Consider the following 23259-nt stretch of genomic DNA (forward strand, 5'->3'; position numbering starts at 1 on the left):
TGGGCTTGGAGTCAGGAAGACTCATCTTCCTGAGTTTATATCTGGCCCCAGACACTTATTAGCTATGTGATCCTGGCAAGTCACTTAATCCTGTTTGCCTCAGTTTCTTTATCTATAAAAATGGCTGGAGAAAGAAATGACAAACAACTCCAGTATCTTTGCCAAAAAAAAAACAGAAAATAACAACAAATGGGATCCATGAAGCATGAACTGGAAACAGCATATAAAGAATATCCAATGACCAGGTCTTCTCACTCCAAGTTCCAGAGTTCTTTTTATTACATCTATTATTTTCACTTAACATATTTCTATGTTGGGAAAAGTTAATTCTGATATTTCCCCAATCCCATTAGATTATGAGCTTCTTGAAGGCAGGAATTGTTTTTAGAGTTTCTTTGTATAGCCAGCACATAGCACAGTGAGTACTTGGCATATAGTAAGCATTACACTGGCATTAATTTACATTACTCAAAATTATCACTATGGGGTGCTTAATTATTTAAAATAGAAATTTAATAAGCTTGTCTGTATTAAATTACCTTTTGTCTCTTAATGTTAGTAATTTTTATTCTAATTTTGGAAAGGTAAAATATCAATGGATATTAAGGAAATTTAGGGAGACCTGGGTTCAAGTCTTGCCTGTGCTATATTCTAGCTGTGGGGAAGTATGTTAACTTCTCAGTACCTCAGGCAAATTTCTAAGACTAGTTACTGATAAATTGTTGGTTTAGGTTAATAGTGATAATTTCCATACCAAGTCTATTCTGATTAAATTACAGATCTTCCCCTGCTTTTCCCACCCTTTTGCCTCCTCCCCAATCCCTCAGGGGAAAAACAAAACAAAACAAAAACTAATTTTAATGTGTCCTTAGCTTTAAAGAATATTGTGTTAAGTGTTGGCTACTTCTAGTCTTCTTGAAGGTGACTTTTGTTAGTTTTTTTGATAGAATAGCAAACTAGAGCTCACTGTTTTATTCATAAATGTTCTTTCTTTTGTTAAGACTCCAGGGAAATTTAGATGGTCTATTGATCAACTTGCTGTCATAAATCCTGTGGAAATAGACCCAGAAGACATTCATCGTCAAGCTTTATATTTAAGTCATTCTGGGTAAGTTTTCCTATACTTGGATTCAGGTGTAATAACCTGCTCTTGAAAAGTAGTGGAAAGTGAAGCCTTTAAATTGAATACTTAATATAAAGATGGCTAGATGGAGTAATTTGTGCAGTTTCACTCTGCCAGGGATAAGAGATGTATTACAGAGATGATTCACTTTCAGAGAATATAGATCATTCCAATTCAGAATAGGGAATCCTTTGTCTATGATGATAAACTGAATCTTATAGATTTTTATAAGTGAGGCGATTTTTCCACCTATTATATTAAGAAACATATGTTGGAATTCCTTACTCCATACACATCTGGTTAAGGTATCTACTACTGGTTTTAAGGAGTAATTTGGAAAATACTTTTTTTTTCCCTTAAAATATGAAAAAAGCACTGGTTTAACTGCTCCCCATAAAATAAGAAATAGGAAACAAACATTTTAGGAACTTCTTACAGAGTTTAGAAACTTTGGACTAAGGGAAGTTTTTCACCCCAAATGGAAATTTTTATCTACATATATAGACAGTGAGGTATAAGGGAAAATATACTGAGCATAGGCTTAAGGGCTTTTCATCTTGACTTTGTGATTATAGGTAAGTCCCAGTAAGTTTCAGTTTCCTCATCTCTAAAATGAGGACAATATTTGCTACTATCTACTTCACAGGATTGTTGTCAAGAAAGGTCTTTATAAATATTAAAATGTTATGTAAATATGAATTATTTTGTGTAGATTTTTTTACATGTCTTGGTCTGTGGTGCTGTGAATAAGCTGCCATCTCCTCTTTCCCAAGGCTGAGCCTTGTCATGGGAAGCAACCAGTTTTTCTGTCTTTTGTCTTGTCCAAGAAGGGTGTAAGGGAGACAGGTCAGTTTTTCATCTATGGTTTGAGTCTAAGATAAGCATACTGATGAATTATTTTGATGGCCTGCATATACTTAGTACCTAGAGCCATGGGTTGAAAATGCTAAAGAACAATCATTGTCCAGATGTATGAGAGAGGGCGACATTGACTTTCCCAAATATGAAGTCTCAAACTCAAAAAGAGTTACATTCAAGATAGCATCTAAGAAGAAGATATGCAGAATACTACATAAAAATAGTGTACAGTATCTAAGAAGGGCTTAAGCTAAAATGGATTCTAAGTTCAGGGTAAAATTTCTATGAAGAGAAGGTGTTCAGAGTTAACACCATCAAGTACAAAAATTATTGCGAGTCATAGGAAATTTATTTCACCCAGTTTGACAGTAGGCACTCTTGCCCTTTTTGTCTAGAGGTTGATGAACCGCATCTGTGTAATTGCAGTTGCACAGATGTTGACTGTTCCCCAATGGGATTTGGAACAAAGAGAGTGCTTTCCAGAATACTGAATTTCATGATGCTCCAACAGCCTATCTTTATAGTTTTCTAGTGGCACTGGTTAGTAGATAACACAAAGATCTTGAAAGAATTAAAATCACAAACAACTCAAAAGTTAATGGAATGACTCTTTACTGGTTGTGAACAACAGTTAACAGCGTATTCCCAAAGACAACTTGCACTGAAGAAGTGGAATCAAATCAATTGACAAACATTTATCCTAACCACTGGCACTACAAAGACAAAGCTGAATGAGTCCCTGCCCACAAGGAACTTAAAACAGAAGAGATGATGTGTTCATACCTAAATATATACAGGATGCAGATAAAATGAATAAAATATAGTTTGAGGAAAGAATTAACTAGCAAGTTGGAGGCAGGTGGCAGTGGGCACAGAAGAGACTTCATGGAGAAGGTGGTATTAAGTTTGAAAGGAAATAATAGCTTTCAAGAAGCCAAGATAAAGAGGGATTACATTCCAGGATAGGGGAAGGTTAGTGAAATGGCATGGAGACAGGATATAGAGTATTCTGTGTTTGTGGAATATCAAATCAAGTAGGCTCATATGGTTTGGTCTCAGTGAGGAGGAGAGTAAAGGCTAAGGAAACTGGGAAGGAAGTATTGGGGCTTATCCCAGAGGACTGGATCTTGATTAAAGCCATTGAGACTGTATATAATGAAAAAAAGAATGTGGGAAAACAGTTTTCTAAGTTAGATGATACCCTCACCTCCTTTAAATATTTAAATAATAAGCAAAAGGGAAAATCTCTCCTTCAAGCTTTATCACCATCATACCTTTTCTTTCCAGAAACAAAAGATGACTTGCCTACCAATTAAGGCATTAGGGTGATGCCTCTAGTGAAAAGTAGTGATACTGTTTTACTTTCAGGTGTGTGCTTCAATTAATACCAACCATTAAGTGCTTATTATGTGCTAGGCACTCTGTTAGATGCTAGGGATGCATAAAAATGAAACTGCCCCTATCCTCGAGGACCTTATATTCTATCAGATGAGAATTGTCATTCACCCCTGACAAGTATGTTTATGATAAGTTGAGAATTACAAGTTTTTTGAAGGACAATACTAGCAATTGGGGGAGATCATGAAAAGCTTATTTAAGAGGTAATATTTAAGCTGATTTATGAAGGAAATGGTTTTCTAAGAGGCAGAGGTGAGGTAGAAATACTTTCTAGCCAAAATACAGGCAAGGAGTAGAAATATAAAAGTGTTCTATAAAGAACAGCACATACACAGTACAAGAAGAAGAGCATGTGTGGGTGTAAAAAACCCTGGAAAGCTAAACTAGGACCAGCTTCTGAGGAACTTTTCAAAATCAGACAGAGTAGTTTACAATTTGATTCTAGAGGCAATTGGGAGCCACTGGAGTTTGAGTAGAAAAATGACACCATAAGATCTAGACATAAGGAAAACTCCTTTGGCAGAGGTATGGAAGATGGATTGGAGAAGAAAGACCCTTAAGGCAAGGAAACCAATTAGAAACCCATTGTAGTGATCCAGCTAAGAAATGACGAGGGCAGCTACTACCTTAGTGTAGACTAGTAGTGAGAAGGGATTGGATTTGAGACATGATTTTGAGGGAGAAAAGACAAGATTTGGCTCTTGACTAAGCTATGTGAGATGAAGAAGAGTAAGGAATTGATTGACCTGGATATGGCTAACCTAACTGATTAAAAATGTGATGGTGCAATTGATAGAAACAGGCAAGGTTTGTAGGGGAGTAAGATGGAGCAAAGATAGTGAATTTTACTTTTTACCTGTTGAGTTTGAAATGTATGTGTTATTTCACTAAAAATTTTTCAATTACAATTATTCTGGTTTGGAGTCAGTGGGGCCAAGTTTGACACCTCTCTAAGCATCCCTTGTCATTTTGATTGCCTTTCTCTAGAGATTTTTTTGGCTTATTAATAATAATAACCTTCTTATAATGTGATACAGAAAACTTAACAATTACCCAGATGTGGCCTTACTAGGTTAGACTATAGTGGAGCCTATTTCTAGACATTATGGCTTAGCTGATGAAATTCAAGTTAGCATTGGGGTTTTTTGGCATCTATTATATTGTTGATTCATTGAATTTGTAGTCCACTAAAACTGCAAGATGTTCTTCTGATGAACTGCTGCTAGTTCTGTCTCTATTAAGGGTTTAGTTGCCCTTCTAGCTTTGTGTTATCTGTGAATTTGAGATAAGCATGCCATATCTATAAGCATGCCTCCTACATCACTGGGAAAAAATGAGAAAACAGAAGGGCAAGAATAGATCCCTGGAGTACTTCAGTAGAGAACTTTTTAATTACTTTGTAGTACCATACTTTGAACTTACATGCTGTACTCTTATTGAGTCTTTGTGATCTCTATATACTCTAGAATTTTTCTAAGTAGCAAACTTAAGCATTCTGGCTTATAGCTAGCTTTCAGAGTCTATTCTCTTCTCCCCTTCTCCCTCCTTTTTTTTTTTCCAAATTCAGAACAGTATTTATTTACCCTTTTTTCCAATTCTATGGCACATCTCCTCCCTGATTTCAAAGATCACTGGTAGTGATCGATTTCCCTGGTATATAATTCATCTGGTTTTGTTCAATTAAATCCATTAAAATTAGCTAGATATGGGACAGATAGGGGAATGAGAACCAAACTTAGAGATGAGAGATCCTTGGTTCTAGTCTCAGACACTTTTTAGATATGAGACCCTGGGAGGGTCACTTGCCTTGCTCTTCACACTCTTCTGCTTTGGAACCAATACACAATATCAGTTCTAAGATAGAAGGTAAAGGTTAAAAAAAAAGTTAGCTAGGTTTTTCTCTGACTTATCACCATACTTATTTTAGGTTTTAATCCCCTATTAGCCATTTTTATTCTTTCTGTTTTAATCCCTTATTAGCCATTTTTATTCTTTCTGTTTCAGTCCAAAGCTTCTTTCTTTGGTAAAGAAAATACAAGTGATATAAACTTAAAGGTTTATTCTCTCTTCCATCTTTTTATGTCTTTCTATGTGGTTATTTCTCTCAAATAGTATTTGTAAGCTCCGTGGGGACAGGGACCATTTAGTTTTTCATCTTTGTATTTTGCTGCATCCCTCATGGCTCATATTAGGTGTAGTGTTTTATGACATTAATACTCCAGCTCCAAAATCTGTTCCTTCTGACTTCACTCTAGTAACACCACAATTCTCTTGTTGATCTTAAATATTATATACTTAGTCATACATGTTACTAACTTTAACACTGTTTTTAATCTCTCATTTCTTCAATCCAGTTAATTACCAGACCCACTCAATTTCATAACATCTCCTAGTATCCATATTTTCTTTTCTAGTCTTACTGTCCCCTTTCTAGTGTTATCTTTAATTAACATGTCTTAGAGTATATTAATGTCTTTTCTACTTACAAGATGTAATGGCCCTTGAGAGTAGGGACTGTATTATATTTTATTTTCTTAGTGCATAAGGTGTTAAGTACATATTGGGAGCTTCATATATTTTTATTAGTTATTTGTTTGTCTAAAAGTCGCCTGCCCTAGCCATTGGGATACGTTTATATATTGCTTAGGATCCGATGTGTATATATGTGTGTGTATATATATATATATATATATATATATATATATATATATATATATATATATTTATTTATTTATTTATTTGTTTGTTTGTTTTAGAAATTATTTATTGTTTTTATATAATGTATTGATGATGAAGAAGGAATTAATAGGGGCAAACTTCACATTTTCTTCCCAAGTCGTTTTATTTCATCATTGTAAATTTTAGCTGATGTTTAGAAATTGTAAGAAAGACAATATAATTGATCGTGTAAAGTTATTATTGCAATTTACATACTAAAAAATCAAAAGGAGGAATTTAAATAATTTTCATTTTTGTGACATTTCAATTGTTAGCATTGAAGAACATTTGTTCACATGAATCTGTAATATGGTAAGATTAAAAATTATTGCATTAATAAAAGGCCTCTTTTGAGGAGAAATTGTTTTAATACTATATTTTAATGAAAAGGAGGCAAACACTGGAGAGCAAGATACCAGTATTTCTAAGTATTATACCCTTTAGTTTCAAGATGCTGATTTTTCTTGTAAAATGAATCTAAAATTTACAATCTTTGAATTAAATAAAATTGCTACTTCGATAGAATTTTTAAAAATTCTCCAACTAGATGAAGTAATGGCCTGGTTATCTTTTTTCTTTGCCTTATTATAGAATAGATAAAGATGTGGAAGACAAAAGACAAAAAGCAATTGAAGAGGTAACTAAAATTGTTTTTGACCATCAAACTGGATAAACTTTTGTTCTCTGTTAATGTATCTTTGTCATTTTTTCTTTTCTCTTTTTTTTTCTGTTTACCTTTCCCATAAGAGAGCTTCTTCTTAAAATTCTAAAGATACATTATAATCATTTTTTCTAAAGGGTTCTTTTTAAATTTTGATTTATCCATTTCTCCTTGAGTTTCTTAATGCAAAAAAGAATATATAGAAATATAAACTCAGTTTTAGGGAGCTTTCTTTGGTTTAGAGTCATGAATCTGAATATATAACCAATAAGATACCTTTTCCCAAAGACTATTGACTTAGCTCTACTAAAGAAAAAAGCATTGCATTATAGTTATTATTATTATTGGCCATTATTTATTCAAAATATTTTACTTAAAAAAATTTTAAGCCCTACTTTTCATCTTAGAATCAATATTGTGTATTGATTTCAAGGCAGCAGAGTGGTTAAGCAAACAGGACTGTGACTTGCACAGAGTCCCCCAGCTAGTAAGTGTCTGAGTCCAAATTTTAATACAGGACCTCCTGTCTCTAGGCCTGGCGTATAATCCATTGAGCCACCTAGCTGCCTCCTTTTTGAGTTTTTAATCAATTTAATTAATTAAACTCTTAATTTAAAAGACTTGGTTAAAATTTTTATACCTTAAAGGCTTTCAAGGTGCTAAATAACTATGTCTGCCTTTTAAAAGAGTTTTCATTCATTCAATACATTGAAAATTTTCTCTTATTTTGTGTATGGGGGTGAGGTATCTTAAAACTCTTTCTGATGCCTTAATATTGATGGACATGAATTGCTCTTTTGACTAAGAATTTATATTAAATTAAATATGTTGCATATATGAACTGACTTGATGAAAATTTTGATGGAAAGGAATGGCTTTCCTTTAATTTTTTTTTGGCTTTTAAATTATAAAATGCAATTATATATTATAAATATAGGCAATTTTTTCCACCATAGAAACCAAAAACATTTTGACATTTATATCTTTAGCTTTCTATAAACACAAAATCCAGTTTTTATTCCTTTTTCTTCTGTGTAGTTCTTCTGCTGTTTTAAGGAATCTTTATGTGGAATATCTAAGATTCTTTGTTCCTCTTTTCCTTTTAAAAAGAAACACATATGAATGTGTCTGTATGCATTGATGTGTACCTACACACATTTAAAAAATTTTAAACCTTTGTTTATCAACATGTTTGTTTACCATAATTTTTGCCAACTGACTTCTATAGTTTTATGCTATAACATGATCAGGAACAAAATATTCCTGTGTCCCTCTTCCCCATACATTTAAACAGATGTCTCTTTATTTTCCAGGAAAAATTTGTTTTTAAAAAGTCTTGACTGTACTCTCAAATTTATTTCTTATTTACTAAGTTCTATTATCCATCTCCTCTTTCTAGTATTTTAACATTTAAAACTCTATAACCCAAAAGCATCTTCCCTTCATTTAAAATATATATGAGTCATATTAACTCTAGTTTTAGAAATATACATTTTTAAATGTATATTTTTGTATTTTAACATATTAGTAATCAGTCATTTAAGAGAATAAAAATATTATTCTTAAAATTGCTCCTTAAATTATTTACTAAAAAAATTTAACTATGCTGTTGGCATATTTTTGGCTCTTTCTTGTTTCTTAAACCTAAAAAAGGGGGGGGAACAGACCAAAGATTAGAGTTAAATGTCTGTGTCAAATGATCCCTTCACTCTGTTGAATTATCCTGAAAACAGGGAAAGTAGGGTAAAATAATGTCTACTTCAACAGATTGATTTTATTTCAATTATAAAATAGACAATGAAACTGCCTGGCTTTTTTCTCAACTCCCAACTATGTGTCTTCTTGTATGCTTTCTTAAATAAGAATTAGATAATCAGATTTTATTTTATTAGTTTTGAAAGAACCTGATTTGCAACGTACTGAAATATTCTCTATCTTGTAAATTTTTAGGTAGGAAGATACATAGCTAGAGCATTTATTAAGTGCTTACTACATTTCTGGCACTATAAACAATTTAGTGAATTTTTTTTTTATGTTTGTAACTGGCTTTTTACCCATAGGGATTTGTTCATATCAATTTCATTGGTATTAGCTTATAACTGAGATTACCCATATATGCATACTTATTTATTTACAATCTGAATGGCTTTTTAAAATAACAGACTTGTTTTAAAATCACAGGAATTTGTTGATCAATAGAATTCAAAGCAATTTCTTTGAAATGCATCTTTTCTTTTCCTTTTTATTTTTTGAACCTTTCTATCTTAGTATCAATTGTGTAACAAGGAAAGGTAGAAGCTACAATTGATTGACAGGTCTCAAGACTTAGAATCTCTCATGAGCTGGCAGGGACAGAGTTCTAAGCTGTTGGGAAGGAGCAGTTTCCAGGGGAAGTCTAGACCTGATGGTGAAACCTGGAGGGTGTATGTGCCTGGACTCTGCCTAGACAGTATCATCTTGAAAGCTGACTGCCTCAGAAAGAAACATCAAGACTGAGAGAAGATTTCCCATACATTTTTGGTGGACAAAGTGTTTGAAGAAGTCTTCTCTTTCCTCTGGGAAACCTGAGGACCCAACACCTGGATGCCTGTTACCTACCTGCCAAAGACTCTACTTGTGAGATTCTAAGTCTTGAGACCTGTCAATCAATTGTAGCCTCTACCTTTCCTTGCTATAATTCTAAGAAAGAAGAGCAGCAAGGGCTAGACAATTTGGGTTAAATGACTTGCCCAGGGTCACACAACTAGAAACTGTCTGGGGCCAGATTTGCACCTATGCTCTCCCAACTCCAGACTTGGCTCAATATCCTGTGCTACCTGAAATGCACTCCTTCTTTTGTAGTTTTTCAAAATATATGTTGGTATTCATGTGTGCTTGTATGCTCAGATGACATTTGTAAATGGTTAGGTAGTGGTTAATGCATAAAATTACATTTTGTGGAAAATTCATGTCAAAAATAGTTAATTTCTTCCAGTTTTTCACTAAAGGCGTAATTGTACCTTCTCCTTGGACTGATCACGAAGGGAAACAACTATCACAATGTCATTCCAGTAAATGTGAGTATTTTTTGAAAACATTAAAATCACTATTTAAAAACTTTTAATGGAATGTATTTCCACATCCAGATTTGACAATGACTAAATATGTTACCTTGAATATTTTTGCTTCATAATATGGTCTAAAGCAGTTATCACAGAGGTTGGGTTTGTTATTTCTTTCATAGAGCACATAAATATAACTATTTTCTCAAAATTTGATACTTACATCTTAAACTTTACTAGACTTCCAAAAGTTATAGTTCATCTCGTCCTGAAGTGTGTTATTTGAATGTCCCAGAATGCTTATTTTTTTTAAACTTTCATCTGTAAACTGTCATCTTCTATATGGGAAGCTAGAGACCTTCTCTTGCCTCGACCACAGTGAAAGGCTTTCTAACTGCTCTAACAGATTCCCAAGTATTTCCTTTTTCCAACCCATAGTATGCTACTGCTGTCAAGTTGATTATCCTAAAGCAAAAATTTGACCAGCTTACTCCATTATTCATGAAATGCCAATGTTTTTCCTCTAGGATAAAATGGAAACTTTTCTTTTGGACCCATAAAGTCCTTCACAATCTAGCTCTAACTTACCTTTCAGGGCCTTTACTTCATTATTTGCATCTCTGGTCTAGCTAAACTGGCCTATGTAAAAAATAGACTCGAATACAGGACTACAATCCCCATGAGCCTTTGCTCCACTTCCCCAGGATGCCTTGTAATCTCACCTGGGCTGAGATTGAGAAGGCATTTAAGCTGATTCAAAGGCTTTTGAGGGGGCTCTTGGCTCTTTTTGGACTTCCATTTTGGAGCAGGCTCGTCTCTTGCGTGATGTGAGGTTATTTTGTCTAGGCCTCTGGCCTAGGCACATGTTTCTTACTTGTATATTCTTTAATCTTTAGCCTTTAATAAACCTCTAAAAAATATAATACTCCTTGCAGAGAGAAACTAATTTCTACCTGTCTCAGTCTCCCCATTATTCCATAAATTCTAATCATTACACCTACTTGTGTTCTTCTACATTATATCTCCCTTTCTATGCTTTACATGTTCTCCCTTCTCACCTTACTGTTTGGAACCTCTGACTTCCTTAAAGTCTCAGCTCAAGTGTTATTGCCTTCAAATGTTCTTTTCTGATCCCTAATTCATTAGTATCACCTTCCTCACATTGTCTTTATTTTGTATATATTCTGTATCGAAATAAATATTTTATATCAAAAAATTTTAGCAAAGCATTTGATGAAGTATCACATCCCATTCTTAAGGAAAAGAATATATTCTATATAAATTTCTCACTTTTTCTTATATGGGCAAACAGTAATATATAGTTAGATGGATTTGGAAATGGCTAAGTGGCCGGCTTGAAAGTTGCCAATAACAGATCAATAGCTGGCCTTAGAATTGTCAGTAATGGCTTATTGTCCTTTGCCCCATGCTGTTGAAAGATTTTTATCAATGCTATGGAGAAAGGCAGAGGTGTTAAACACATGGGCTACAAGTTTCACACCTCTGCTCTAGAAAACCTTAACCACCAAAGAGTGGACTATTGTAGGAACAGTATCCTAACTTTTGCCCATAGTAAGGTTAATTTTTTCCTTAAAAGATATTGTTTAACCCTTGGTTGGCTCAGTTGCTAAAGTCTCAGACTGCTGACATAACTTCCTCGTTGCTTGAGTATAGTCAGGAGGATCTCTAAGCTTGGCTAGTGGTCTCATACTGGATAATTCTAGCAAGTTAAATCGATATAAGATGTTCTCGGTGTATATCTTTCTTCTGCTATAGCTAAGTAAGTCTTTTTTTTTTTTTGTTAACTGTTGAATGACCTACAAGTGCCTCATTTTGTTCCAGTATTGAATCTAAACTAATAAGGTATCAGCCTGTGTCAGTACCAGCCCAGAACATGGGGATTGGCTCAATAGGAGTCATGATAAGACTGCCAAAGAAACTAATGATTTGGGAGTGCATTAAGAGGCTTTGGCTCCTAGAAATAAAATGATGATCCTCCTATATATACTCTGTCCTGGTCAGACCACAACACCTCATTTACCTTCCAGAGGAGGTAAAAGACCTTGAGTCTGTTACATGAGGATTGATTGAACCTCATGAGGAAATTTAGCCTGGAGAAGAGAAGACTCAAGAGGAATATGGAAACTGTCTTCAAATATCTGAAAGGTTGTTAATGGGCAAGAGGAATCTAACTGTTCTCTTTGAACCCTAGAGGGCAGAAGCAAGACTAATGAGTAGAAATTGCAAAAAGATACATATAGGCTTGGGGGATGGGGGGGCACTTCCTAACAATTAAAGCTGCCCCAAAGCAAAATGGACTGCCCTGAGAAGTGGTGGGTTTCCCCTCATTAAAAGTTTTAAAGCAGAGGTTCTTTGGTAGCTTATCAAATATTTTTCATGTCCTTCCCCCCATCCCCCTTTTCCCAAAAGATGTTACAATAGGAATTCCTGTTGGGTATTGGTTAGACTAGATTGTTCCTTTTACTCCCAAAATTTTGTGATAAGGTATTTACATTTCTGGGTAGGTGGGTACATAGTGGATACAGCACCAGGCCTGGAGTTAAGAAGACCTGAGTTCAAATGCAGCATCAGATACTAGCACTGTGACCCTGGACAAGTCACTTAAGCCTTATTTGTCTGTTTCCTCATCAGTAAAATATGTCTTCCCTCAGTAGAATGCAAGTTCCAGTGATCCTTACTATTTAATTTGCATCCTCAGTACTTTGTATAGTGGCTAGCACAGAGTTGGCATTTAAGATATGTTTGTTGATTGATTAAAGTGAAATAATAAGTGTACATTATTGCCTTTCTCTTGAAGATTATTACCATGTTCCTCCAAGTTGTCTTTAAATTAAACTTCTCCGATTCCTTAACACTTATATCAATAATTTAAAGATTTATTCAGTATTTACTATGTGCAAAGTACTGTAGGATGTTGGGGATACAAATAGAAAAACAAGATAATCCTATGGTGCTCATGTTATGAGGGGGAGACAACACATAGGAAGTTTTTTAGCTGCAAGTCAAGTAGAATAGTTGAATGATATTTGGGATACAAAGCAGATGTCAATGCTTTAATCTTGTTACCCTTAGGGGTCTCATAAGTTTAAATGACATGATTCCTACCTTCTAGTCAGCTTCCTCTGATTGATTGCATGCTACCTTGTCAATGGCCCCTTTAAAAAATGTTATTCAGACTAAAGAACAATACTCCAGATGGTTTTTGGCCCAGCTAGAGAACAGTAAGACTGTGAATTCCCTTGTTAGTTATCTTATTAATTATTATGCTTTTATTTTATTAATAATTATTATGAATTTATAAATAAGTAAATATACATATATTGGGTGGTGTCAAATTTTAAAAAAAAATAGTGTTGGTATGTGACCAAAAAAAGTTTGGAGACCACTGAGAAATTAAGTGGTTGCCTATAGTCATGTAGCCACTTTGTATCAGAGGTAGGATTTGAGTCAAGTATTCCTAACACTGAGCCAACCTCTGTGTCTGCTACGTAGCCTGTCATACATATATACAAGATTTCTACAGGGAACTTATTGTTTTGTCATTAAAGTTTGCTATGATAGCATTTCTGTCCTGGATATGGAGATTAATATTAGTCTTCTTTTTCTCCCTCTCCATTAAGTGAAATACTAGAAACAAATGCTTGACAGATCACTGTAGAAATTTTCTTTATTTTTCCACTGTTACTGAATGATTTTTGAAAATTTAGGAATGGTTTAACTTGGATTATAGTAAAACTAATTCCAGTTTTAGTGAGTAACGTATTATGGAGGTTACTGCTCTTGAACTTAGAGACTTGAATTCTTTTTACCAAAATTTCTCCTCCTATCTCTCTCCTTCCCAGAGAGAGAGAGAGAGAGAGAGAGAGAGAGAGAGAGAGAGAGAGAGAGAGAGCTATCTTGTATAACAATTTTTTTTTAAGGAAAAACAAAAGAGGAAGAGAAATAAGATGAGAGTTCTGTTGAAGTTGGATAATGTGAATTTATAGTATATTCACTGAGGATGGTTGTGTGACTTCTTCCTGTTCTGTTCAATCCAGGCATATAGGATCAAAAGAGGCAGATGCTGAGAATAACGTAGGACTGGGCTTGGCAGTGAATTCATTTAGATAGGACAAAGGCACAGAATTTGAGAATAGAGGACAGTGTGGAGTTGCTTTTGGTCAGGATTGGGAAGAGAAGAAAGTAAATAAGGCCAGTGATAAATGAAGAAGTACTGAAGGATAGAAGGGCTGGAAGTGCTGAGGACAAGGATATACAGGCTTGGGGATTGAGGGATTGGGAAAAGCAAAGAAAAAGCAGGAATGCTAAGAGGTTGTGATCAAAAAGGTGAGTGTCAGCTTTTGAACCTAGAAGTGGAACACTTAAGATGCAGAATTTGAGATGGAGTAGAAGAGTAAGTCACTGGATTGGAAGAGATAAAGGAATTGGAAGTTTTTAGAATTCAAGGGAGCATCATTATGAATGTTGATGTCTCCTCATATAAGGGCAGGAGTTTAGGAGGAGAAGTGTTGGCTGGTATACTTCTATATTGATTGATAAATTTTGATAGAAGGAACTTGAAAGGAGAAAAATTGCTGAGTGGAAAGGGTTTGGAAGTTGCAAAGGAATCTGATAGTGGCAAAGGGAGAGTCTGGAAATGGTAGTAAAGAACATGGAATATTTAGATATGTCTTCCTTTACCCAAGGACAGCTGTGTATAAGAGAAGCTATTGTCGGTGCAGGGGAGAATTGCCAAGGATGTAGCGTTATCAAGCTTCTGAATGCAAGTAGGTAAAAGGAATAAGAAGTAGTATAAAATGGTGGGAAATATTGAACAGGAATTAATTCCTGTTGGCAGAGTTGGAGTGGGAAACAAAGAGTTCCCAAAGTACTGGTTTCAACTGAAGGGATTGAAGCTGAGAAGGATGGGGCTAATAGACAGGACCAGTAGTTAATTCTAGACAGATTCATTGGCACAAGTGTGAGGGAAATTGCAAATGGTGAGAGTTTGATAGGCTCAGAGGCATTAGAGTGCTCACTGCCTCAGCAGTCTCTAACAGATTTCCTTGGAGTTTCAAACAAAATGTGGTCTCTCTACCAGACAGAGCAGTTTTGTAGAATGGGGAGGTCTTTGCCCTGTAGGCAGTGATAGCCTGGGCTAGAACAAGGATGGGTGGGGTTCTCACTAATGGTCTAACTTATTCTCTTGAACTAAGATATTTATTTTACCTTATTTAGTGCCTGTGCTATGCATATTTGTATAGAGGCATCTGAGGCCTTGAGTTTTCTTACTCTTCTTCTTTTGAATATTTTCAATCTATGAATTATTGATCTATACAATACCTACTGGCTTTTTTATAGTGTATTTGGGAAATTTTCACTTTTCACTATTGTTTTCAGCTTCAATTTTTCCATGAGTGGCTAAAGAAACATTTTTACTGGTGTTTGTTAGGTATGGTCCATCTCGGGCAAGAATATCACTTCTTTATCTAAACTTATGGTCTAAAATTCTGGACTGTTTTCTTGTGTATAATCTTTTTTAACAAGCTATTTGTACTCACCTGCCTTACTGTTCTCAAACTGTTGTCTTCCTTCTATTTCTAGTTTATGCCTCCACAATTCTCTACATTCAATAAAAGTTTAGGTCAATATTTCCTATACTCTCCTTTATAATACATAACATATAGAGTAGTTATTTAAGAAAATTTCAATTCTAGTATTATTTACCTTCCAAAATTATTAAATACAACTTTAATAGCTTCAAACTACACGGAGATTTTTGGGATAGCTCTGTATGTGATTTTGTCCAAAAATTAGTCATTTTTACAAAATGAAAATTGATTTATTTTGTTCTGTTTTCCTCCAAATTTCTGTACTCTCCCATCCCTATGAAAGTTATAAGCCTTCTAGGCCAGTATTTATGTGTTCTAGCAATATATTTCAATATCCAAAATACTTTATGACCAAATTATCTTGGAAAATATTGGTTTCAACAAATTAATTCATGATAAAGCCACAAGGAAAACTAAATATTTGTTGCATCTCAAATATTTTGAAATTTATTATAAAGAACACCTAGGACATCCTCAAATATTCCTTTGGTTAGTAATCAGAAAAGGTTTAGCCATATGATAGTTGTTTTTTTTTTCCAGAATGGTAATTTTTATAACTCTTTTATCTTATATTTCATATTTAATGTAGTAGTAGTATCAAAAGATGCCAGAATGCACACAACCTTTATAATTCAGAGCTTTAATTCTTTACTTACTTTTTCACAAATGTCATCTTGTAGAAAATGTACTTGTTTCATCACCTATTTTGGAAAGACCAAGCCCTAGAATTTAAAATGTCAAACTGAGTACTTGCAATTTTAAATTTTTTATAGGTATAGACATAAACAATGTATCTCCAATTGGAAGAGAACCGGCCATCTCTTCTGGAAAAAACAATGGTATGTGTAACTATAATCTAAAATAAAACATGTTATAAATAATTACATATTTATGATTAAGATATTTAAATTTTAAAGTACTGTGAATTTATTATAAAGAGACTATGTAGCTAATAAGTAATGTGATACCTCTTTAGTAGAAATTATACACCTGAATGAGCCTTGTCAATTCAAAGTAGTCACTTTGGAAGCATATATGCTTATTCTAGGTATTCTGCCATTGCTCAGAATGTATTTAAAATTATTGTCTCCAGAACCTGAAGCCCAATTATTTGAATCTTCCTAATGATGACTATTATTTGATTTTTTTTTCTTTTAAAGAGCAAATAATTATTTTAAGTCAAATCTGGTGAGAGTAAAAAGGAATTATATGTTTAAAGTAATAAACTGCTTTAAACCAAAACGATAGAACCAAAACATCTAAATGAGTGTTGTCCTGTAAAAGACATTCAATTCACTTTTTTCCCAGAAATAAATTTCCTTTGAATACAAATTAGAAATTGCAATAAAAATCAGCAAAACTATTTCATTACTTTATAGTCATACTACATGTTCTTCAGGCAGACTTCTGAATTTTATAAATTAACCTCACACCTGTTGTTAGCAGAAACTCCTCCCTACTTTCAATTCTGTGTTCTTCTCTCCATTAGTCTTCCTTCCACAAATCCCTTGCTGCCATAATCATAGCCTAGCCTTCTTTCTCTTAATTTTCCTGTTTCTGCTTACTTTTAGCAAGGAGGAATCAACCTAAAAAGAGAGGGAAATAGTTATACGATAGTAATAACAACAATGATAATATTTTTATAGCACCTACAATGTGCCAAGCAGTGTACTAAGTGCTTTTACAAATATTATTTCACTTGTAAAATAATAGTAGCTCCCAGAATGACTATATTTACCCACAAACAATAATAAGCTATGAAGCCCATGGAAGGCAGACCAGGAGTTAAGATCAGAGTTGAAGTCAATGTTGTTTAAGTGCTTACTATGTGTCAGACACTGTACTAAACACAGGAGATATAAAGATAGCATGAGTGAGATCTTACCCTCTAAGAACTCACAATTTCATGGGGGAAACATCACAAAACAGAAGTTGAAAAGGGGATGGAAAGGGGTTACCAGGGAGTGGGGACAAGATGAATAATGCAACTGGGATGAAAAATTATCTGAGGACTTATGTGTTTCCAAGTTGATTTCATCTTGAGGAATGATGAATTTCTGAGGGAATGAAGAACAGAAAAATAGTCTGGTGGGAAATTATGAGAATTCCCTGGGAGCCATCCATAAATAGTGCAGGATCTGTGAGTAGCTCTCCAGTGAACTTCTTCCACACTTTTCAGTCAGATCTAACTTGACTTTTTGCTTCCATGCTTTTATGTAGACTTGTGGATAACCTAGTACAAGCAAGATAAGCTAAATAGTGAAAAACCCAAACAAAGGGCATGGCTTCAGCAGTTGCAAATGTAATCTTTAATAGTCTTCTAAGATATCACAATCAAATTTTAATTTGGAATGAAAGGTATATACTCTGCCAGCTAAGTGCCTCAAGACAACAAGTAAGACCTTTGTGAGCAGTGGCATACCATAGAACCTTGAAAAACTTCTGGGTTCAACAAGAAAGTCTAGAACTCTGCAGTTGGAACTTTGTATAGTAGATCCCTAGATGTAACACTTCATTCTGGAAAACCTCTGCTGGGGAGAGCTACTGGGCTTGTAAGCATTGTTATATTTACTTACTCTTATGATTGTTTTTATTTATTTATTCTTTGCAGTTGCATGTCAAACATTGTTGTCTCTCCCTGTGGATTTTAATTTAGAAAAACTGTTAGGTAAGTATTATGTTTACTTAGATTCTCATTTTAAGTATTAGATTTTTATGAATTGTTTGTTCTTTTATAAAGTATATTATTTTTAAATATCTCCTTTTAGAGGAAGAAAGGCTTCCTAAAATATCTATTCTTTCTACAAAATCACCTGAACAGACTGTAAATTTTATCAAACTTCCATGGGCTGAAACCATAATTCTAATAAGCATGAAGTATCTACCTAACAGTGATATCCTACTTGTATTAAACAGAAGTCCCTCTAAAATCTTTGTCCTTTGTTTTTAAACTTAATGGCTTAATTTTCTGTTAAATTATTATAGGTGAATATTTCAGAGCAGATGAATTTGCAGACCAATCTCAAGAAAACCTCAGTTCCTCATCTCTAAGAAGAAAACTGTTTTTAGATGGAAATGGAAGTATGTCTGACTCTTTGTCTCCAACTTCTCCCAAGAGTCCATATAGTAATGCTCCAGCATCACTTGAAGTCCTTTATTCAATAGATTTATCCCCAGTTAGATGTAGAAGCCCTGTGGAAACACCAAGCTCGGTAAGTGCTTTATAAATGGTTTTTCAAAAATTTCTTAAAGAACACAGTACTATATTCATGTATTTAACACATTAAAAAAAATTGGTCAATTTTATTTTGACACAAGATATTTTACTCATTTATTCAGTGAATGCCTATTAATCACCTATTATATGCTAGACTCTGGAGATACAAAAACAAAATCCCTGCCTTCAAGAAAATCACATTCTACTAGTGGGAATATAAAATTACATTACTGAGAATTTCCCAGTATATGCCTGAACAGTTTCGCCTATAAAGTAAATCCCTCAAAAAGTAAAGACTTCTAATGGTGAGATTGGGACTAATGGTACTAATACACTGCTTTTGCAGCTTATTAAATAACTTTTACTGACGTCTAATGATTTTTTGGAGATTATTATGTATGTATGTAGTATGGTAGATGGAAGGTTGGGCTCAGTCATGAAGACATAGATTGAAGTCCTACCTCTTAATACATACTAGCTGTGTAGCCATAGACAAGTCACTTAATCTTTCATCCTAGGCAAAGATAATGATAAATGGTAGACATTGTGATGATCTCCATTGGTACAGGGAGTTTCCACATGAATTTCCAGTGCTGCTGAATTCACAGATCCCATCATAACTGGAATATAGTCTCCTCACATCTACTTTCTAGGTCATAAAAATATTGACATTGATAATCTTAGTAAAAACTTTCTCTTAATGATTAACAAACTCCTTCAGTCATATTTTCCTCATCCCAGTTTTTCTAAATAGGTCATTCAGACCCTATTCCCCCTGCCCCCAACCAGGTCAATTCCTTATTCCCCTTAATCTCTCTATCCCTATATTCTACCCAAGAGCTACCTGCTCCTTTTGTTATGCCCTCTGGGATACTTGCTCTGTTGGCAAAAATTTTGCTTTCATCTTATCATTTCCCACTCTTTCTGTTCTCTGGCTCTCAGAGACCTGGTTCCCTCCTACAAAGAAAAGGTCTCCTTTTCAGGACTGGCATCATGTTCTTTCATTCCTCATGACTCAAGAGTTGAAGTGGGGGAGTTGGAATTTTCCTTGATCCCCATTGCCACTTCTAGCTTTTCTCCCAACCACTAGCACTCAGTAAGCTCTCCTCTTTGGAGGTCCATGCAGCCCCCATCTGCCACCCAGAGCTGTTGATCCCAGATCTCTAGGACACTCTCCTTCCTTCTCCAGTGAATTCAGTACCAGCTTAACTATCTTTCTTTCCTCCCTAACGCCTGCCCTTATTCTGGAGGACTTCAGCATACGGAGACTCCCTCAAGCACTGTGACTCCCACTTCCTCACTCTACTCATTTTGCAAGATCTTCTCTTCCTTCCCATCTCAGCCACACAACAGAAATGGTCATACCATTAATCTTGCCATTGCCCTAATGCACAAGAGCCATGTTCCCAAACTCTGAAATTCCCTTATCTCTCCACAACCTGTTAGTATTCCACCTGTCCCAGTGCCCAGTACCAAGCAAATGACTGCTCTCCATTCTTAACTCCTCATTTGTGTCATCCCTGCTCTAGGCACATGCTTCTCCTTTCCCCATCCTGGCCCCCTTGGTGAAGCAGTCACTTTTCACTGGCCTTTTCTCCAAACCCCTGACCACTTGCATCCCTGCTTGTGCTCTCCCCAGCCACACTCCCTGCCTTTACTCCTACTTACTTATTTCAGAACAGAGGTGGAGTTCACACCACCATCCTGACTCAATTCACTGCAAATTTGTGTTAGTAACTTCAACAGGGCCCTCATTGACACCCAGCAGTCTTTTTACCTCAGTAGCATTCTCTCACCACAGTGTTCTCCCAGACCTTTCCATCTGTTCTCAGACCTTCTATGGATTCCCTTACTCTGCCTTCTGCTCCTGCGAACCTTGCTCATATTTTACAGGAAAAAAATTAAGGCCATTTGCTCTTTTTTGTTATCTCACACCAGACAGAAGTTTTGTCAGTCTCCTCCTTAACCCTTGTCTCACATAGGGAGTCGGCCGTTCTCCTTGCTGAAGCCAACATCTTTACGTGCCCTAGTGATCCCAGTCCATCCTTCCTCCTCCAGATTGCTTCTTTTATCATCTGCACTCTCTCTAATTTCTCCCTGACTGCTGTCTCCTTTCCCACTTGCTTATAAATGTATGCCATTTTCAAAAAATTCACCACTTGATCAGTCCTTCCCTGCTATTTTCCCATATATTATTCCTGCCCTTTGTGGCTAAACTTGAGAAGACTATGTACCATAGGGACTTCTAAGTACTTCTCCAACACTGCTCTTTTCAAATGTTCCAGTGTCTTGTTAATTGCTGAATCCAGTGACCTTTTCTCAGCCCTCCTCTTTCTTGGCCTCTGCAGCCTTTGACACCAATTTCTTTCTCCTTGATTTCTCTCCTCTGTTTCCACAACACTGTAAGATCCCCTCTTTCTTCTATTGCCCATTTGCTTCTTCTCTGCTTTCCTAGGTCTTGATCTAAAGTCATGGGCACTAACTATGAGTATTCCCAGGGCTCTCTTCTCCCTCTATACCAGTGATGATGAACCTTTTAAAGATTGCATGCCCAAATTGCACCATCAGTCTGCCTGGGAGCCACCTCCCTCCTCCTCCCCTCCTGCCCCCTGCCCATTACTTCAGACAGTGGAGGGGGGAGGAAGTGCTCACATTGGCTCCTGGACAGAAGAGGGGCATCCTCAAGCAAAGTGGAGAGGGGGAGGGGAGCAGCCCCTCTGTGCCAGTGGGGTACACATGCCTTTGCCAACAGGACTCTAGACTATTTCACATGTTGATCGCATCACCTACCAGGGATTCAATTATGTCTGTATTGATGATTCTCAAATTGACTTCTTTAGCTCTAATCTATTTGCTGACCTCTAGACCACTTGTCCTTCAGACATCTCAACCTGGATGTCTTATTGACATCTTAAACTCAATGTATCCAAACTGGTAACTTTTCCTCCTAAATCTCCTCCCTTCCAACTTCCTTACTGTCTGGGGTGCCACTGTCCCGATGGTCATCTTGAATTCTTCACTCCCTAACCTCCCCTTATTCAATCTTTTGCCAAGGCCTATCTGTTTTATTTTTGTAACTTCTCTTGAATACACATACTTCTTTCCTCTGATACTTCTACCATCCTAATGCTGAAATGCCTCAGCTCATACCTCAGTTGTTAATTTTCCTAAGGTACAGGTCTGATTCTGTCAATCCCTCCCCACCCCCCCAACTCAATAAACTCCAGATTAAATTTCCAGGAACATATATAAAATATTCTAGAAGGTATTCCAACCCCTTCATAACCTAGTCATTCCCTCCTCCCCATATTTCCAGGCTCCTTTCCCATCCCCAAACTGATACAGTGAAGTTGGTCTTAGCACACACCTAGCATGTTTAGGTACCTAATGAATGTTTATTGATTGACAACTGCAAGTTTCATCTTAAGCACCAGCCTATATGAGGTTTTTCTGATTCTCTTCTCTAACCCCAGGTTCTAATATCCTCTTTCCCAAATTTATTTTGTATATGCTTACTTCTATACATGTTGTCTTCCCTTAATAAGTAAGCTTTGTGAAGGCAGGAACTATTTTGATCTTTTTTTTTTTTGGTAGCCCAGGGGCTTGGGTGCTTAATATTGGTTGATTGATAATGACATCTTTTACAGCCATATATGTTTGTATGTATATATTATATGAACTTATAATTTTTTTTAATCATAGGGTCAGTTTTCCTCCAGTCCTATTCGGGGAGGTACAAGAAAATATAGCTTGGGAAGCATAACAAGTCCTTCATTTCCAGAGCACCCCCCTACAAGTATTGCTTCACCAACATTCTCTCCAATTGCTTTTCAGATAGGAAAAACCCCACTTTCTGGTATGTCTGGTAGAGTATTGTTTGTTTGTTTAAGTCTAAAGTGAGGCTTTTTTTATAGTGCTCAATTATTTCATCATGGCTCAAAAGGTGACTTGGGATTCTTGAAGGAATATAGAATGGAATGCAAGAATAAAAATCAGTAAAGTATTAAAAAGGTAGATCTGTATGGGTGAAGTATGTCTTCCATACTATTCAAATTGTAGATATTTTGAAACATAGAAGTATATAAAAGTAGCATTTGTTATAAATAGAGTTGTAGTGGATGGAGCCTCCTACATAGTTCTAGCTGTCAAAAAAATCTGAAATTTAGGATAAAAGAAATCTTAATTTAAATGTTTTTGTTTGTTTTGGATAGAACTCCATATTACCACATTTTGCATTTTCAAAAGAAGATAAAGAAGGTGTGTTGGGTAGGATGAGAATAAAGGATTATTATTAAACATGCCTTCTGTTCTGTAATTTTACACCTAGTCAAAAATTGATTTAAATTCTGTATTTAAAGTTTTAGCCTTCTTGTAAGTTTTTATTTTTTTTTTAATTTTGTAGCTGCAATTAAAAGCTTTTCAATGCTCATTAACAATTTCATTAACAAAATAATGAAATGTATATTCCTTTTTATAGTAGTGTGAACAGTATTGTTACAGTGGAAAATATTCCTTAAAAGATTTCTTGGTTAGAATAGTCTGGCATTAAGAAGAGGATTATATGAGAGATTGTTATTATTCAGTAGGTTCCTACCTTTTTTTTGGCAATGAGTTAAATAATTATCCCAATT

General features: G+C 35.3%; 1 protein-coding gene across 2 annotated transcripts in view; it reads left to right on the forward strand.

The window, feature by feature from the left end:
* BORA (BORA aurora kinase A activator) overlaps window positions 1–23259 on the forward strand; it is a 51389-nt gene that overhangs the window by 2899 nt on the left and 25231 nt on the right. For both annotated transcript variants that reach the window (XM_007501437.3, XM_007501438.3), the window contains exons 3-9: window positions 1002–1108; window positions 6689–6734; window positions 9733–9814; window positions 16185–16250; window positions 18023–18079; window positions 18397–18623; window positions 22331–22484. In XM_007501437.3, coding sequence (XP_007501499.1) covers window positions 1002–1108; window positions 6689–6734; window positions 9733–9814; window positions 16185–16250; window positions 18023–18079; window positions 18397–18623; window positions 22331–22484 — 739 coding nt within the window. The remainder of the gene's footprint in view (window positions 1–1001; window positions 1109–6688; window positions 6735–9732; window positions 9815–16184; window positions 16251–18022; window positions 18080–18396; window positions 18624–22330; window positions 22485–23259) is intronic.

The sequence above is a fragment of the Monodelphis domestica genome, chromosome 8, assembly GCF_027887165.1.
Source record: "Monodelphis domestica isolate mMonDom1 chromosome 8, mMonDom1.pri, whole genome shotgun sequence".
NCBI classification, from domain to species: domain Eukaryota; kingdom Metazoa; phylum Chordata; class Mammalia; order Didelphimorphia; family Didelphidae; genus Monodelphis; species Monodelphis domestica.